We start from the raw sequence: 18838 nt of genomic DNA on the forward strand, positions 1-18838 counted from the left end.
AGAGCCGACGGGGTGCACGGCTGGGGCCAAAGCCGCTGTGCTCCCGAAAAGGGGGAGGAGGAGGCTTACTTGGGTTTCTTGACATCCGTCATCTTGGTGTGCTCTCCGAACTCCCGCTTCAGGAACTCCTCCAGGGGCCCTGACTCGTAGGGCCGAGAGCCCCGGAACACCTCATCCTTCATGCGGAAGTACACCCCACGCATGTAGGCCATGGACTTGCCTAGGAACAAGGGGGTCGGAGGTGGGGAGAGATGCGAGGGCTGCCCTGACAGGGGGTCTGAGCACAGGAACCAGCGGGGGGCGGGGGGCGGATTTACCAAAGCACCAACCAAGCTGGGGCTCCTGGGACCATCCTCTGCAACTTCCCCCACAGGCAGAAACCCCCTTCAGCAGCCCCAAGGCTCGGCACTTAACCTTGTACTCGTAATTTGTATTTTTTCTTTAAAGAAGGGGTCCTGAACGTGTAAAAGCTTATAAATCTAGATCCACCCCATTTGCCATGGAATAGAAAGACCAGCCCTGTCCCGCGAGAACAGACAGCTTCCAAGGGGCAGGGTGCACCTCACAGCACGGAGAAGCTGCCTGGCACGCCTCAGCCGGCCCAGGGGTGTGCAAGCAGGGGGCTGCGGAGGGGAGGGCTTCTGCCCGCAGGAGAGGTTGAACTAGGCGTCTTCTCAGATCCCTTCCATAGCCCCCGGGTGCCTGAAGACCCTGGATGGGGGATAAATGCCCCCTGAAGAAGGAAGTGACCCTTTCTGGAGGAGAAACTAGAACCTCTGCCCACTCTGCTCCACGCCCAGATCTCATGCCCAGCCGGGCGGAAGCCAGCCCTGAGCTGGCCCTTCTCTCAGGGAAGACCAGAGAGGGGACACGGGGCCCCAGAGGCCAGGGGACAGAAGTCCCAGCAGCTTGCCGACTGATAATCCTCCTCTTCCCAGAGCCCCATGGGACGCTGCTCTAGGTCACCTCCTGGGCTGGCTGTGCCCCACGTCCGTCCCACGCACACCCTGGGCTGCCAGGCCATGGCCTCCTCACACTGGGAACACCCGGATGCCTATGCCTCCCCCATGGGACCCGGGGCTCCTTGAGGTGGGGCGTGCACCTGACTCAGCCCTGCACGCCTAGCACCCAGCACAGGCCTGGCCCGAAGGCCTTGATGTCCTGGAGGGGGAGGGTCCTCTCCTGGTGACTTCAGATCTGCAGGACGAGTTGGAGGGCATGGAACCCAACCCAGGCAGGGATCCCCCGTCAGGGATGCTGAGACAATTCCCGCCGGGCGGTAGCTCGTTCGGAGGGGGCCCCCCACATGCAGCATCATGCAGCCCAGACAGCTCCGTAAAGGAGACATCGCTCGAGCCGAGACAAGGCCTACCCGGAAATCCGTCCAGTAAGCAAAATGCCCCGTCACCTCTGGGAAGCTGTAGTGACAGCAAACTGCGTGGGTTGCCTGTGTCGCTGGGAAGTGCTGGGATGGGCGCCCTTGGGACTCCTAGCCCCAGCAAGCCCCCCAGTGGGCCATGTGACTTTGGGTCACCTCTCCCCCCAGGGCCTCCATTACCCTGTGTGGGTAAAATGAAGTGTGCAGACTAGGGCTCTGGCATTTGTGACCCCACCGAGTCACATTCCTCATTCCTGAGGCCACCAACTCCACCCGCCCTCAGAATGCTTCTCATTTCCAGCAGTTCTGAGGCCCTTCTGTGTCTGCCTTGCAGGGGCATGGCAACCGGTACAAAAATGTTCCCAACGCTAAGAGTGAAACCAGGTCTGTCCTCTGTGGCTGGGTGGGCATCACCCTAGACCACCCCCCAGCCCTTCCTCCTTCCAGCCTCGGACCCCAACACCCCAGCTACCCACTGAAGGGCCTATGGGCCCTCCCCTCCCCTCCCTCATGACGTTCTCCGCAAAGCTCGGAGAACAAACTCAGCCCCATTTGAGGGCAGGTCTCAGCCCCAACCCGTCCTGCCTCAGCAGCCCAGGGGCTGCCCTCACTGTGCAGGATGGCCAGGGCCAGGATGCCCCCCGTGCTGGTCCCTGCCACCCAGTCAAAGAGGTCTTTGGTGGCGATGCCCGAGGCCTTCTCAATGGCGATGAGGAGCTGGATGATGACGAGGCCTTTCACGCCCCCTCCGTCCAGGCAGAGCAGGTGGTCGCGGCTGTGGTGGGAACAGCAGTGGGAGAGAAGAGGGTCCCATTACAGCCGGCACTTTGCATGCCGTGTCCCTGAGCACCTGCCCCGTGGTAGCCGCTTGAGCGCGTGGAGACCAAGCCCTGCGGAGCTCGTGTGCTACCGGGGCTTTGGGGAGATGGCAGCGAAGTCAGTACAGGAATAAACACAGTACTTCAGGAGGCGAAAGGTGCAACAGAGAGACAGACACAGGAAGGTGAGGGCAGCAGGGGGCAGGGAAGACTTCCCTGGCCATGTGCCCCCTCAGCAGATGCCTGGGTCTGTCTCCCCCACTTTGAACAGGGGCTCCCTAAGGCCACTCGGTTTTGGTCAGATCCAGATCCCAAGTCCCAGACCTGACCCGAAGCAGGTGCCTGATAAAAGTCTGTTTGAATTAAACAAGGCTGGGGGAAGGGCTGCTCTCCCGCGGCCACAAGGAATGGGTGTCCAAGAAGGTCAGGCCCCTCCAGCCAGGTGGGAGCAGCACGGGGGAAGGACCGTCTGTGCGCCAGGAGCCATAGGAGCTTCCACCAGCGTGAACTCACTTAAATGCTCCAAACCCCTTCCAGGTGGACACTCCCTGTCACCCTGTGCATATCTGTGAGGACACGAAGCTCGGAGTCACACAGGTGGATCTGGACCGGGGTCTGTGGACTCCCGGGTCACACACTCTCCAACACATCCTGACCCGTCTCCCTACGGCCCGCCATGCCCAGCCCCTGCCCCGGGGAAGAAGGCCTCTATCGTCTGTGCTCAGACCTGGAACCTTCCTTCCAGTCTCCTCCTCTTCTTTCTATCCCAGCCTAAATGTCACCGCTGAGAGAAGCCTGCCCGATGCTATTGGGACACTCCCGCTCAGCCCGCCCCTGCCCCACCCACTTCTGTGGTGCAGAGCCCTTCTCGATTCCATGAGCAATTGCTTTTGGTCACTTGTTTGCTGCCTTTCTTCCCCCGCTGAGGGCAAGGCCCGGCTCTGCGGGCGGGAGGCATCCCACGGACACACAGCTGGTAGATGAAGGACCTCCGGGGTCCCTCGTCTTTTCCTGGACAAGCTGCCCAGCCCTGCAGCAAGCCCAGAGCGTGGCAGAGGAGGCGGTGCTGTCGCCGGAGGCCTGCAGGGCCCCCGGCCAGGGAGGCTGGAGCAAAGAGGCAAGAGACCTTTCTGAAGATGTGGGGCTGGCAATGCAGGGAGCAGGGCTGAGCTGTGTGGCTCACGGACCTGCGTGGGGAGGTCCTCACAGGGGTATCCTGACTCTTGTCTCAGCCCCACCTCTAGGGAGGGCGCTCAGGCTTGTGCAGACTCCCCAGTCCTGCTGGAGAATCTGCCGCCTCGTTCCTCTTACTGGCAGGGACCTGTCAGTCCTCCCTCTGATACCCTGCTTGGCCCCTGCGCAGGGGTGTGTGGCGGAGGGGGCGCAGTGGGAGGGAAGGGGGAGACAGACGATAGGGCAGGTGCACCCTCAGGACACATGGCACAGGGTGGCCGAGGACGAGTGGGCTACAGCAAGGGGAAGCCGAGCCTCCTGACGAGGAGAGGCCCAGCCACCGATGTGGCTGCCTGGTCCTGGGAGCTGCTTCTGGGAGAAGAGAGCTTTCCCTGCAGGGGAGGGTACTAGGGGTGCAGCCAGGAGAGAGCCTGCAGGAGCAGAAAGGGCATGGACTCAGAAGCCCTGGGCTGAGTCTGCTCTGACCTTAAACAAGTCACTTAACCTCAAGTTCTGCATTTGCAAATCAAGGTTACTAATGCCTCCCTAGGAAGGCTGTTAGGAAAACAGGATAGTAAAAAACAGAGAACAAATAAACCACTTCCAGCATTACAGGGAAGGGTGGAGAGAGCACAGCTGATAGGAAACACGTTTGTCCTGGTAACTCGCCAAGCTGGTGGGCACTGATTCTGACAACCACTATCACCAGGGACTGTCCTCAGGGACAGGGCTTGGGTTTCTTCTCTTTGTGCCCATCTCCCCAGCCTGCCTCCTAGAATGGGCCTGGGTATACGGCAGATACTTGGGGAACCAACCCACCACTAGCTCTTGGAGGGAGGCAGGGTAAGGAGTGGGTAGAATCAGAGGGAAGCAGGCTCAGCATCAAGGCAGCTGAGGGCTCTCTCCAGAGGAGAGCTGGGCCATCTCCCCCGACAATCCATGACAGGGTCAGAGAGAGAAGGGACAGGGCCGCAGCCAGCTCCACCGTGTGGCCCGGAGCCGGCATGGTGATTGACGGAGAAGCAGGCCCAGCCTCCCTAAAGACTCAGTCTCTTTGCTGTGAACACAGAGAGTGCGAGCTACCTTGCAGAGCCAGATACAGAGTAGAAAAAGTCCCACACCTGCTGCATGGCACCCAGCAGAGGCCCTGCCCACGAGCCTGCCCCCGACACTTACGTCCGCTTCTCGTCCCTCATGGAGCTCGGGATGAAGGCCGACTTCCGGGCCCGGGAGATGTGCATGAGGTCCTGCAGTTCTGTGAGGCACAGGGCAGAGCGGGCTGGGGCCAGGTACGTGCCGCTCCTGGCCACCCCCTGGGTCCTGAGGGCAAATCTGGAGCTGTGCCCTTACCCCACTGTCCCTAGCAGGAGCATCTGCCTCCCACCCCCTGGAAGGGCTCTTCATCCCAGGATACAGCAGGGCCAGAGGCCACAGGCCCCTCAGGGAGCGATGGGCTGGAATGCAGAGGGGAGCTCACTGCTCTGGGAATGGCGCCCCACCCTGCCCGGCCAGCTCCCGATTTTTCCTCGCAAAGCCCCGAAGCACAAGCACCCCCGACGTGCCCTGTGTGTACAGTTCACAAAGCGTTTCTTCATGCACAGGAGCCGGTGCTGCTGACAGCCACCGTCACAGAATCATTACCCCCATTTTACAGATGAGACTCAAAGAGGTTATACCAAGGTCATTTAGCCAAAAGGGCAGAGTTAGGACATTCCTCGGGGTTTAACTCCATGAAGGAATGGAGATATCCCGACCACTTTCCAGATGCCTCTTGCCCTGATCCCAGGTCTGGAAACTGCCTCAGCGGCCTCAGATCGGATGCACCCACCCATAGCATCCATGTTTTCCCCTGTGCCCAAGGCCCATCCCACGCCCACCAAATGGATTAGCTGCCCTCCTGACAAGCAGCCCGGCCCCAGGTTGCCTGGCCCAGCAGTGTCACATCATCCCGATTCTGACGGGCCCTTCCCACAGCTGTGCACGGAGTCTAGAAGCAGCAAAGCAGGACGGCAGGCTGGCAGGCAGTGTGTCTCCCCCTCACCAGGGCAAGTGGCCAGAGTGGACAAGATAAGTGGGAGACTGGCCAGGAGAGGCGTAGACAGAGCACCAGGGAGAGGGACGTGCAGCTGAGAAAAAGGAGCAGCGGGGACTAGAGCTGCAGCTAATGGGGCACAGCGGGCTCTGCGGCCCCTCTAGGCCCAGGGCATTACCCATCTGACGCCGCGCCCCAGGCCCACCATCCAGCCTGGCTTGGGTGGCTGATTGCCTGTAAAATTGAGAGATAACGATGGGGGGGCAGGTCCTGGGTGGGGAGGGGCAGGGGGAGGAGAGAGGCGGAGCAGAAGGACTAACTGTGGCTGCCAGCTCTGCCCTTCCTAAGCTCCAGGGCTGGCCAGGCTATCCTGGCTGAAGATGCTGGTGTCTGATTCGCCAAGAGTTTAAAAAAAAAAAAAAAATTGGGGCTTCCCTGGTGGCGCAGTGGTTGAGAGTCCGCCTGGGCCCGTGAGCCGTGGCCGCTGAGCCTGCACGTCCGGAGCCTGTGCTCCGCAACGGGAGAGGCCACAACAGTGAGAGGCCCGCGTACCGCAAAAAAAAAAAAAAAAGCACCAGCTTGCCAAGGATCGGTCTCTGACTGCCCTTTTCAGGGAACCCCACTCCCAAACAATTCAGGGCCCTGGGTGGGCCAGCCCACAGGAAGCCCAGAGAAGGTCTCCCCCTCCTCAGGGGCTGTCTCCACGGACACCAAGGATGCACGGGGCAGATGCTGGTTGCCTGGTCAGTAGGTCACAAAGGGGCCGGAAGAGGAGCACACAGGCCCCAGGCCTGACAGAGATTCAGCAGCGTGGCCGAAATGCTCCTGGTCATAGCCAGAGGGCCAAGGGCTCTGAGCCACCACCAGCACTCCTCACTGCCCACCCAAGCTCGCAGGGCACAGAGAGGCCAAGGGAGTACCCACCTCATGGGTGTCCAGGGCACCCTCTGGGGGGAAATGGACCGCGGGCCATTAGCCAGGGACCCCAGCAGCCTCTGGGCGCTATGGGTTGCTGGCTGCACCCGAGGCTGACAAATGCTGCCCACCCTCCTTTGCTTCCTTCAACAACTTCTCCCCTGGGGCCCCGTTTCTTTCCCAAAGGGACTGCTCTGACCCGAGGGCCTGGGAGCCAGGTAGAGAGGAAGGGAGCTGCCTACCTAGGTTGTTGAAGCTGATCGGTGGGGGCTGAGATCTTTCCAGGGAGGAGGAGTGCGTTGCTGCGGAGCACTGCTCTGCCGAGACCCCCTGGACGAGTGGGGAGTGGCAGTCGGCGCCCAGGGTTCTCAGCAGAGTTAGGAGCGCCTTCCTGGTGACGACTTGCCATGTTTGGGGAGGGGGAGATTGCACAGGATCAGAAACTGTCGACGTGCAAGTGAGAGGTCCCTCCCTTCCACACATCGTCCCCTCTCCCAGGCCACCTGGGTATGTGGGGGGTCGGGGGTGCCCCAGAGCCCTGATCCCACCCTGACAGGGCGTGCTGACTCTAGTCTGTTATATCCAAAGCAGCTGCCTGGGGCTGGGGTGGGTCCTGGGAGTCAGACTTGGAACACGGAAGGAGGAGGTCGGTGTTGCCTGGCCCGAGTATTTGAGGAACCCCCGCTTTCCCTTCTACACCAGTCAAGAAAGCAGTACCCCCACCTCCACATTCAGCAATTCTTGAGGCTTTCAGAGCTCAACAGGAACGAACCAGCCAGTGGGCATTTACTCCCATCTAACGGGTGGGGTAACTGAAAATGCGCATGCACGCACATACGCGCACGCTTGCTTGCAAACGCTATCAGGTACACACCCACAGCAACCTCCACAGTTCCCCGAACCTTCCAGAGGGCACCAGCCTTCTGGTGAGGAGGATCTGCTCTTTCCAGCCCTGAAGCCAAGGCTCACTGAGCCAGCACGCAGCACATGCATGGTGCCTGTGTGCACGAGGGGTGCACACGTGTCATGCAGCACATGCATCAGCTAGTGGCTGTTCTTGTAAGCGGTTCCATCAGTGAATTCCCCAAGAGTGGGAAAGAGGGCTGCTGCTGCTGCTGCCTACCCCGCCCCCCACCCCCCAGAGTCCTGGCACCCTGAGGCAGGATGGTGGCCGCACAGAAGAGGACACTGCCTTGGCAAGCCCCCTGGGGCCCCCATCTAGTGGTCAGGGGCCCTGTTCTTGGGAAAAGGAAACTTCCCCCCTGGGCCTCCCACTGCTCCTAGCCACTCTGTGCAGGGAGCAACTGGGGGCAGGTATGGACAGGATGTGGGCAGCTGATGGCTGGGACTTCCCTGCTCCCCAGTCCCTGCACCCCGCACCCACCCCTGCCCAACTCTGGTCCCAGAGTGTAGAACACATACGTTTGCTATTCTTGGAGGCTATGAACGCAGGAGTTTCTCCAAAGTCATTCGGGATGTCCACCTCTGCCCCAAACACAATGAGGGCCTTGATCATCTCCATGTTGTCTTTCTGTCGGTGATGGAGTAAGGGGGGAATATGCAACAGCTCAGGGAAATGAAGACAGAAAGGACCCCAGCCTCTTCCCCTCCAATCCATCAACTTGGCGGACCTCTCACCAGCATGGGGAGAGATACTGGAACACTTCTGACCCCCACCCGCAGTCAATCTCATATTGCACAGTCTACAGTTTGAAGGCCACTGCCCTGACAAACAGGCTTACAAGTATCCCCAGGTGAGAATTTAATAACCCAGGAAGAAAATGGAAGTGATTCACCCAGCACCCAGCCCCGCCAGCTCCTTCTCTAAAGAAGCAAAACATCTATGACCCCGACCCAGGAGCCGTGGGGCCACTGAAGGGTCAGCTGCTGGTCCCTTGCAGGACCAGCAGGAGAGGGTAAGTGAGGAAAGGCCCCCATTGAGTCCAGGGCCCCAGTTCTGAGGGGGAAACCGAGCACACATCCACCCTGATGGCAGCCCCCTTCCCAGAGAATGTGCAGTGAACGTCTGGAGGCTGGGCAGCGGGGGCTGGGCTGGGCTGGGCGTGGTTTCCCAGCACAAACCAACAGACTGGCTGCCAGGAGACCTGAGCGCTGGGCTTATCACCTCCCTCTCGGGGCCTGACTTCCTTGCCTAGAGAATGAAGAGGTGTGTCTAGAAAGCCGTTTTCCAAACTGCTGTTCATGCACCATTAGGATGTATGTGGGCACAGGTAAACGTGTGTTTCAACCATTAGTTATGTATTTCTTCTTTGGTTACCTTTTATTTGTGGCACTGGTTTACCACCTACGGTGGTAATATAACAGTTCCTTCAAAATAAATTTAAGTAAGCTTAAAAGCAAGCCAAATTAAAGCAATGATTAAGTACATAATTGTAAAAGTGGTTCTTCATGAATCCGCCCAAAACTGCACACATGGTATGCAGGTGACTGGAGTATGGAAGCAATGGCCTATGTCAGCAGTTCTCAAAGTAAGAACTGTGGACCCCTATGAATACGGAGACCCTTTAGAGGGTTCAAGAGGTTAGAACCATATTCATGAAAACATCAAGGTGTTGTTTGCATTTGCACTGTGTTAACTTTTACACCGATGGTGTAAAACCAACTGTGGATAAAACTGCTGGTGCCTTAGCACGAAGCAAGGCAGTGGCACCAAACTAACAGTCATCATGCTTTTCTCCTCGGCCACGCACTCATCGTAAAAAGTAAATTCATTCATTAAAAAGCCAGCTTCACTTAAGAAGGCCCTTGATGAAGCAGTAAGAAATGTTAATCTTATTGAGTTTCGACACTGGTGTATTCGGTGTCATAAAATGCACAGTATGCACAAGGCATTTCTGTGGCATAACCACGTATGATGGTTGTCTCGGGAAAAGCACTGTGTGACTGTTTCAGCTGCAAGCAGAATGAGCTGCTTTTTTTGCAAGAGAAACTGTTTTTAGTCGAGAAACAACTGGCAGACAAACTACAATTGTTCAGCGCTGGGTATCTAGGAGGCTATTTTCTCAAAAATGAATGCGGTGAGCCTATCACTTCAAGAAAAACAGCTGGCAGTACTTTGTGCCAGTGACAGAACTCAAGCTTTCAAACAAGAACTGGAATTCTAGAACACTGTTCTGTGCGATGACGGGCTTGACAGCTTCCCCAGATTTAAAGACTTTTCTGATGAAATTGTGGTGATATTTACAACTGTGGGGTTTTGAGACTGTATAACAAAATGGGTCAACATTTGGTAGCTAGGCAAACTCAGCAAACCAGTATTTTCCAAGGATGACACGAAGTCGTGCAGGGGTAAAAGATCCAGGCAAAGTGCAAAAGATGCCAATGGTTTTCACTGTAACAGAGAGTGAAAAGTCCGAGGAGATGATTTCAGAGTGTCTACTGCAACCAACTTGTCAGAAACTACCACTTGTCAAGTTTTGGTGCAACATGAAAGAATATCCAGGGGGAATTCCCTGGTGGTCCGGTGGTTAGGACTCCACGCTTTCACTGCCGAGGCCCAGGTTCAATCCCTGGTTGGGGAACTAAGATTCAATCCCTGGTTGGGGAATTAAGATCGCGAGAGCCATGGAGAGTGGCCAAAAAAAAAAAAAAACGAAAAAGAAAAAAGAAAAAAAGAAAGAATATCCACAATTATCTGCAAAGGTACAACTACATATCTTTTCCAACCATGTACATATCTATGTGAGGCCAGAGTTTCTTCATATTTTTAACATATGCAACAACATACTGAATAAATGTAGCAGAAGATAGGAAAATCCATGCCTTCTCTGAAGCCAGGCATTAAAAAGATTCACAAAAATGTAAAACGATGCCAACTCTTTTCAATTATTTTTTGTTTTGGAAAATAAAGTCGACCTTCCATAAAAATGTTACTTATGTTAGCATGGGCTTGGTAAATTATTGTTATTTTTAAATGAATTAATAAGTATCTTGAAAATCCCTCACTTCTAATTTCTAATATGGTAAATATGGATAGATAACATTCAAATAAACAGTCTTTGAGATTCTCAATACTTTTGAAAAGCATAGAAGGATCAAACAGACCAAAAAGTTTAAGAACTGCTCAACTACGTAATTCAAAGGGCCCATTCAGCGCTAAAAATGTCCACAGTTTTATTTATAGTTTCAGTCTCTTGGGCAACATCCCCTCTACAATTATGACCTTTGGTATAAAACAGGATGTCTCTGACTTTGTCCTAAATCTCCTTCTTTTAGAGTTCCAGGGGAATCTCCTATTCTATCACTCTGGGACATGTCGAACAGAATTATGGGTACATATGGTTTGCTACAGTTATACATACACACACATACACACACGTCTGTAACAAATAACACTCCCTCCCCTGCATTTAGTATGTTCATGCTGTAGTTGTCTAACCAGACTGTAGGGGCTTTAAGGGCAGGAACTGTGCTAATAAACCAGCAAAGGTGACCAGCATCTACCACAGGCCACCAAGATGTGTAAGCAGGCCTGGCCTTCCAGGAGCTTGGCGTCTACCAGGGAGATAAGGGCAACATGCAGATGAATAGTTTTCCCTGATGATGCAGGGAAGGAGAACGAACGTCTCGGGGATGCTTACTCCATGCCGGGTCTTACATGTATTGCTTAGACATCCCTCACAGAGTTACCGGGTGTCTATCACTGAATCCACTCAACCACTCTGTCAGGTGGGTACCAACACCTCCATTCTCCAGATAAGGAAGTCAAGGCTGGCAGGGGTGATGTGAGTTGCCCAAGGCCACGGTCAGTAGCCAGAGCTCTATTTTCCCCTCTCACAGCATCCAGATGTCACATGGGGGCATGGGAATGAGAGGTCCTGGAGCGCAGAGGAAGGGGCTCTTATTCTCGGCGCAGAGCGGGGCATGCCCCAGCCCTGCTGGTCGCCTGCACCCCTGCCGAGTAGGCAGTAAGCCCGGGGCTCACCGACATGGCCAAGTGCAGCGGCGTGTTTCCGTGCTCGCCCCGGGCTTCGGCGTTGGCCCCGTGGGTCAGCAGCACCATGACACAGTCGAAGCGGTTGCGCATGACGGCCACGTGCAGGGCTGTGTTCCCCACGGAGCTGGTGCTGTTCACATCGCAGCCCCGTTTCAGCAGCAGGCGGGCCATCTGCGGAGACAGGGTCCCGGCCCGAGTCAGCAGGGTGCTCAGAGCAGCTGTGGCCTGTGGCAGCTGGTGGCACCTGGGCAGGGCCACTTCCTTCAAGTCTCGGCCTCTGGAAAGCTCCAGCAATGGGAGGAGCCAAGGTGGCAGGCCCCAGTTCTGGGGGTGGCCCCAGATCTTGCCTCCCACACTGGCCGCACCCCAGGAACTAGGGGACAAAAAGCTGAAGCTGTGGTGACTTTTTCAAAGGGCTTCAGGGTCCTTTCCTGGAGCTCACAGGACCCCATCCCTCCCTGCAAAGGTTCCTCTGGGCCCTGCCCCAGAAATGCCCCACTCCCTGCCACCCTGCCCAGGACCCTGAAAAGATATGACCCCATCTAGGCCTTGGCAACACACACCCCTGCTCACCCAACAGCCCCGGAGAGCCTGGACTTTGGACCCTGACAGACCTGAGCCCAAAGCTCAGCCCCACTTCATCCCCATTGTCTGAACTTGGAAGGGTCACTGCACCCCTGTGCACCTCAGTTTTCTCTGCTGTGAAAATGGGAATGCAAGTTCCCACCTCAAAGAGTGTACTGACAAGGAACATGAAAACATACAGGAGGGCCTGACTTGGTGTTCAGCTCCTGGTGTGAAGGTATCCACAGTGGTTGTCAGTCTCTTCCCTCCTGGCCTGTCACATTTACGAGTATCCTATCATCTTTGAGGGCATCCAGTGCACTGATAGCTGTGCTTCCTGGAGATAAGTGATCAGAGACCTCTATCCTCCCAGGGGGTCAGAGCTTAGCTCAGGGAGAGGCCTCAGAGGAGATGCCGGCCAGGCTCTCTATAGACGAAGTTAGAGCCACCATCATCATCACCATCAGCATCATCAACATCTATCACCTTCTATTTGCGAGGCGCTTGACAATTTATGAAGAATTTTCTCACGCACTGCTTTGCTGACTTCACGATACCTCCACAGGTAGGCCACAGATCCCCAATCATACACGAGGAAACCGCAGAGGGGACACTCACCTGCAATGCCAGGACGTCATCCCTCCTTGGGCTTATCTCCTGGGCCCTCAAGTGCCACCCTCAGAGACCTCTCAGGAACCTCCTTCCTATAGGTAGCTAAGGAACAAAGGGCTCTGGGACCCTCCCGCTGCCCCGGCTCACCCTCAGACCTGCTTACCTCTGCGTTCTTGGCCCAGTGGAGGGGGCTGGCTCCATAGCGAGGGTCTTTGCTGTGGATCTGGCTGCTGTCCATGCTGACAATCATTTCAGCACACCTGGGGAGACAGAAGCCACGTGGGAGTGAGGAAGGCCAGTGGGGGCAGCCTGACACTGGAAGAGGCCACGACTCAAGGCTTCATCTACTGGTGAGGGAGAGCTCCTGCAAATACAGTTGCAACAAAACCGACCAGCATGCATATGGTGATACGGCAACGGTATCCTGAGCCCCTCAAGGCACATCTCAAGCCCCCTCCTCCAGGAAGCCTTCCTTGATGACTTCAGTCAGCAGTGATCACTCTCACTGGTGCTGGCTGCAGAGTCAGACAGGCTTGAGGTTAAGCCCCAGCTTCCCACTGGTGACCTCTGGAAAGTGGCTGGGCCTGTCTGCAACATGGGTGCCTGTGACTGGCACACGGCCGCCCTCTATCCTCCCCTGCCTCCCAAACAGCTGGTGTTGCAAGTGGTGACTGCGTCCTGTAGGAGGCAGTAGGCGGGGTGGTTACAAGTGCAGCTGCTTTCCACTCCTAGATTGATAACCACAAGAACTGAAAGCAGGGGCTCAAGAAGATATTTGTATGCCAGTGTTTACTGCAGCATTACCCACAATAGCCAGAAGATGGAAACAACCTAAGTCTCCATGGATATATGAATGGATAAGCAGAATGTGGTACATACAATGGAGTAATTCTGCCTTAAAAGGGAAGGACGTTTTGATACAGGCTACGACACAAACGAACCTTGAAGACATTATGCCAAGTCAAAGTGGGGTCCTGGGCCCAACCCAGCTCTCTGTGAAGCTCAGCTGAGCCAATACCAACAGCAGAGGGGCCCCCAGATTGGGGCTGGGATGGAACCAGTCCCAGCAACCCTGACACTTGTGATTCTTGGAGTATGAATGCACGGGCTGCCACGTGGTGACAGAGAGGTGTGCCCCCTTGGAGCCCTGAGAGGAGCGTGGCCGTGTGCAGGGCACACCCAAGGTATGAGACGACTCGTGTTGTCTCATTTGCAACAATCCACACGGGAGGCCTGGGATGTGGTTGCAGGTGTCTGATGAGGGAGCAACCTGGGCCACATCGGGACCTTGGAAGTAACCTGGACCAAGAAGGTGACTGAAGCCAGTAGGGTGGCTGGAGCCGAGCTGGAACGGGGCCACCGTGCCAGCCCTTGGGTATGGGAGAGCATCACTCATCACGTGTGTCCATTCAGGTTGCAAGCTGCAACTCAGTAACGGGGTGACTGGGAGTGGGAGCGCTGGGATTGTCTCCAACTATTTGGTCAAGTCTTCCCGAAAGTTCTAGTTCATCTTGGCTGTACGAGGAAGAATCAAGGAAAGGAGGGTTTGTCCAGGCTTGGACCAGACCTTCAAGGGGACATCAATGCCCTCCAGGGGCCAAAAGGTGGGTGCAGACCCCAGAGGAAGGAAGACCCTGAGGGAGGGTGAGTGTGCCTGCCCCCCACCCGAGGGCAGCCCCTCTGAGCTTTTTTCTTGCTGCCCGTCTATCACATGGCTCTGGAAAGTACTGGGCGACTTCTGTATCCTCTGTCCTGGGCTTTCTCTCAACCACTTCTGCAAGGCACAGTGCCCGGGACTGAGGGACCACCTGACTCATTCACTCATTCATTCATTCTAGTTACTGTATCTGCTGGGTAGAATTTTGGGATAGTCATCTCTTTTGTCTCACACACACACACACACACACACACACACACACACACTCTCTCTCTCTCTCTCTCTCTCTCTCTCTCTCTCTCTCTCTGCACATGGAGAAGAATTATCCTGAGACCAGGTTTCCCAGGGCTGGGGAGAAAGGAAGAAATGAGTGGTCTAGATCTCCCCAAGACATGGGCCTGGCACCTGAGTCCCAGCAGTGCCACCCCCCAGGAAGGAGGGACGCATCAGGCGGATGGGGCCCTGGGCCACCTTGCTAATCATTCCTAGGTTTCGAGTTGGGCACAGAAGCTGCACCAGCACAGCAGCCACGAAGGGGCTGTTCAGATCAGATGTGGTGGGATAGGACGGAAGAGGATCCAGGGCACATGGACCCTTCCAAGCCTTAGGGTTGCGTGAGATTCTAGCAGTGGGGCATCACCTGGGGGAGCGGGAAAGGGGGAACCCCAGGGAAGCTTAAGATCGTTTTGCTCCAGTTTGGTAGAGGGAGGCTCACGGTCAGAAATTAAGGTGCATGACTGAGCAACTTTCAAAGTTCTATTCTCTGCACAGCAGAGTTCATGGACCGAGATTCACACTCCCACACATTTATCAAATACTTTCTTTGTACCCGGGCAGCCCTTGGCACCAGGATCTGACATGCACCTAATGAGCCTGTGGAGGCCACTGCTCGCCTGGGCAGGGTGACTGGCAGCGCAGACTGGAGGCCCCTCGGATCACGTGGGGCAGGGCAGGGTCTTACCCCTTCTGGGAGAACTTCATGGCCATGTGGATGGGGTAGCCGTTGGGCCCCATGATGTTGCAGCGAGCGTTGCACAGCAGCAGCACACGGACCATCTCCTGCTTCCCCAGCTGGCAGGCCAGGTGCAGTGGGGTCAGCCCTTGGTTATTCACCTGGTTCAGGCCAGCCGATGCGTTCTTCCCTAGGAACTGACAGCAAGACCTCGGGGTGGGCAGGAGGCAAACACAGCGAGGCCCCTGGCCTGTCCCTCTGCTAACATCCACCGCTGTGGCCGTCCCTCTCTGGGGCCTCAGGGGTAGGGAAGCTGGACTCCATGAGAACACTGACAAGAACTTCAAGAGAAGCCACCAAGAAAGGAGGCTTTGGGGAGAGAAAGAAGCTGACTGTGCCAGTATTGCCTGGGGCGCTGGTCTGGCAGGACTGTGGCATGTATGAAAAATTTCTCAATCAGGAAATGTAAAAGAGGTTGTATCTAGGATGGGCACTGGGGGTCTGAGTGGGAATGAGACTTGCTTTCCATTGCATATCCTTCTGTCCTGCCTGAATTTTTCAGCTACGTGTAGGTATTATTTTTTCATTAAACAAAACACCAGTATTAATAAAACAGCCATGAGGATTTTATCTCCTCGACTGTGGTTGAAAGCTGTTTCCCTGAGGTTAATTATGACCCCTGTGTACCCCTGTGACCGGCTGGGTCTGTGGACAGGCCAGGGACACAGCAGGTGCTGGCCGAGGTGCTGGCATCCAGGCCCGATTCAAGGGCCAGCCCCACTGCTCACAGCTCTGTGGCACCCCTCCCCAGGCACATACCTTCGCTGAACCCCAGTCTCTTTGGCGAAGAGAAGAAGATGATGGCCCCCACACACAGAGGGTGTCTTGAGAATTAACTAGAACACATATAACACTGAGTACAGGGTCAGGCATGGGACCAGCGGTAAAGGACAGCTATTGATAAGAGTGTGTGCCCGCCCTCTGAATCGAGGCAGGTTCTACGTGGTGCTGTGCTGAGCACACAGTGGGGTCTCAGTAAGGGCAGAGTTCAACAGTGGGTACAGAATTCCCTTCCCTGAGAGCACTAATCCTAAGACAGGAATCCATATTTTCTGGAATAATGTGGTCCCATTCTGATGCCAAGGCACAGAGAAGGATATAACCTTTAGAAGAATCTTCTAATTCTAGGCAATAAAATACTGCCCAGTATTTTGTCTTTTCTATTTGATGTATAAGGTAGCCTCTTCATCATTTGATCTACTTGCCTACAATTTTTTTTATTTTTCTGCCCAGCTAATCAAAAATTTAATGGAAGGAGTGCCTTATGGTGCAAATGCCTACAGGAGCCAGATGGAGTTTTGTTTGTTTTGAGTTACTGTAAAAAGTTAAGCTCAGGTCCTGCTGGACCATGGGCGCCTCCAGGCGGGGGCTGAGATTCACCCGGCCCAGGGGCCCAGCCTACCGTGAGTGCTCAGGAGAAGCTGAATTAAACTGACTGACGGGACTAGACCTTGAGCTCAGTTTGCTGGGTTGGAGGACTTTCCCAGGGTTGTAGGAGGAAAGTGGCCGAGGATGTGTCTCCTTGACAAGCATGGGGAGGCAAGTGCCAGGTGGGGCTACACCCTCCAGGAAGGGGCTCAGGCCTCAAGGATCAAAGTGGGGACAGTGAGAGGCCCGGAGGGACACCTGAGCCCAGAGGCCCAAAGACAGCTGCAGCCGCCGTGGTAAGGTGTGGCCAGAATCAGTCGCCCTGTCTCCACCCCTGCTCACCTGCAGCACTTGGGAATTGTCACTCTGGACAGCGTAATGGAAGGCGGTCTCTCCGTTGTTGTTGGTGACGTCCATCTGGGCGTGGCAGTACTGCACCAGCTCCACCAGGATCTCCCAGTCGCCCTTGCGGCAGGCCAGGTGCAGGGGAGTGCAACCCTCCTCATTCTCCCTGTTGTTGGCGCAGCTGCAGGGGAGGGCCGGGGAGGTGAGGGGTATGGCACGAGGTGGGCGGGACACTGAGAAAGCCAAGTGCAGATGCAGGGGAGGTGGGGGAGGAGCCCAAGAGCATTCGTGCCCTGCTCAAGCTGGCTGGTTCAAACTCAGGGCTGAGTCACAATTTACCTGTAACTGATGTGATCTGTATCAGTTTTTAGTTCAGTTTGCACACCTGCATGAGGGATGTGCCCTAGGGCCACACCAGCCTGAAGTGGGCAGTGGGGTGGCATAGAAAGAATCACAGAAGGCAGAAATCTCACCAACCTCGGGCAATTCACTTTTCTAGGGTTCAATATCCTTATCTACAAAAAAATAAAAATAATACCTGCCACGCCTGCCCTAGGAAATTGATAGAACTATTGTGAGATCAAACACCATGATGTCCAAGATCATGCCGGTAAACTGTAAAAGGCAGTGAAGATTTTTGAGCTTTGGGCCCGGCAGCTGAAGCAAGCTGTCTGAAGCAGAGAACTGGAGGTGTGGCTACCTCAGGGCAGGATGGTGAGCTCGAGTCCTCTGGCTGGCACGGGGCCCTCCCCAGGGGCATGTTGGCCAAATAGACATACGAGACTAAGTGTTCCAGCTTCCAGAAGGGCAACCAGACCTTTGGAAAGAGACACCAAGGATCTGAAGCCTCTTCAGCCCTCTGCAGCTGAGTGACCTTGCACAAGTCACATAACGTCTCACTGGGATGACACTACTTCATGGGCATGTTGAGAGGATTCAAGTTCATGGTGGGTATAAAACAGCTACCGGGGGCCTGGCACCTGGCAGGCACTCCAGAAATGTTACCTTGTGCCTTCTGGCTTTAGTCAGCATTCCCCTGCTCTAACCCAGAGGCAATGCTGCCCCTTTTGAAGTCAAACGTTCTGGGCAACCTTTGAGTTTATGTAGGGGAATTGAGGCTGGACTGAGACTCCCCATCCACACCCAGTATCCCCAGGGTCCTGCCCTCCTGTCCCACCTGGCCAAGCCCCCCGCCCACCTGATGATGCCGCTGTGATGGAAGCACTCTCGGATTCCCAACTCCACCGCCAGGTGGGCCACCGACCAGCTGGGGTGGTTGCGGATGAGGTCGGTCAGCTGCTGCAGGACCTCAACATGCAGGATGAGGTTGGAGCTCTCGTAGAAGGGCGGCAACTGGGAAGAAAACTGCTGGAAGTTCACCAGGGCATCAGCCTCTGTCTCCAGCTGGAAGAGCCTGAGGAGCCAGGGCAGAGGAGGAAGACACAGAAGTGAGCCGGGAGGGACCCTTGGGCCGCGCCCTTGATGGAATCTGAAGACTTGGGTCCCTGCAAACAGGTGCTTGCCTGCTTCCTGCTGTGGACTGACCTGCTCCAGCTGGACTTCCTTCCCCCATCACACACACCTAAATGGAGTTGGGGCTTTCTTTTTATTTGAAAAGATTTCCTTTCCTTTCTTTCTTTTTTAAAAAATATCATCACGTATATTTCCACAAGCATTGTTGCAAATCCATGGTCCAGCATGAAAGCAAAACTCCCCAGGCACATGAAGAGATAAGAAAACATGAAAGATGGGACTTCCTTGGTGGTCCAGTGGTTAAGAATCCACCTTCCAATGCAGGGGACACAGGTTCTATCACTGGTCAAGGAACTAAGATCCCACATGCCGCAGGGCAACTAAGCCCACGTACTGCAACTACTGAGCCTGCACGCCACAACTAGACAGCTTGTGTGCTGGAACTACTGAGACCCCGCACTCTGGAGACTGCACACCACAACTAGAGAGGAGCCAGCGTGCCACAACTACAGAGAAGCCTGCACACCACAACGA

At 55.4% G+C, this 18838-nt stretch overlaps 1 protein-coding gene across 15 annotated transcripts in view; it reads right to left on the reverse strand.

Annotated features, from left to right (window-relative positions):
- The window catches only part of PLA2G6 (phospholipase A2 group VI), a 53280-nt gene that overhangs the window by 14495 nt on the left and 19947 nt on the right, over nt 1-18838 (reverse strand). For 12 of the 15 annotated variants that reach the window (XM_082636362.1, XM_082636364.1, XM_082636356.1 and 9 more), the window contains 10 exons: nt 18030-18245; nt 16829-17012; nt 15068-15255; nt 12613-12709; nt 11262-11444; nt 7739-7847; nt 6559-6717; nt 4546-4624; nt 1990-2153; nt 70-220 (listed from right to left, as the gene is read on the reverse strand). In XM_082636362.1, coding sequence (XP_082492488.1) covers nt 70-220; nt 1990-2153; nt 4546-4624; nt 6559-6717; nt 7739-7847; nt 11262-11444; nt 12613-12709; nt 15068-15255; nt 16829-17012; nt 18030-18245 — 1530 coding nt within the window. The remainder of the gene's footprint in view (nt 1-69; nt 221-1989; nt 2154-4545; nt 4625-6558; nt 6718-7738; nt 7848-11261; nt 11445-12612; nt 12710-15067; nt 15256-16828; nt 17013-18029; nt 18246-18838) is intronic. The other 3 variants (XM_082636358.1, XM_082636357.1, XM_082636359.1) reach the window with 3 other exon arrangements.

Source organism: Mesoplodon mirus (genome assembly GCF_964341445.2).
Source record: "Mesoplodon mirus genome assembly, chromosome: 11".
In the NCBI taxonomy this organism is placed as follows: Eukaryota; Metazoa; Chordata; class Mammalia; order Artiodactyla; family Ziphiidae; genus Mesoplodon; species Mesoplodon mirus.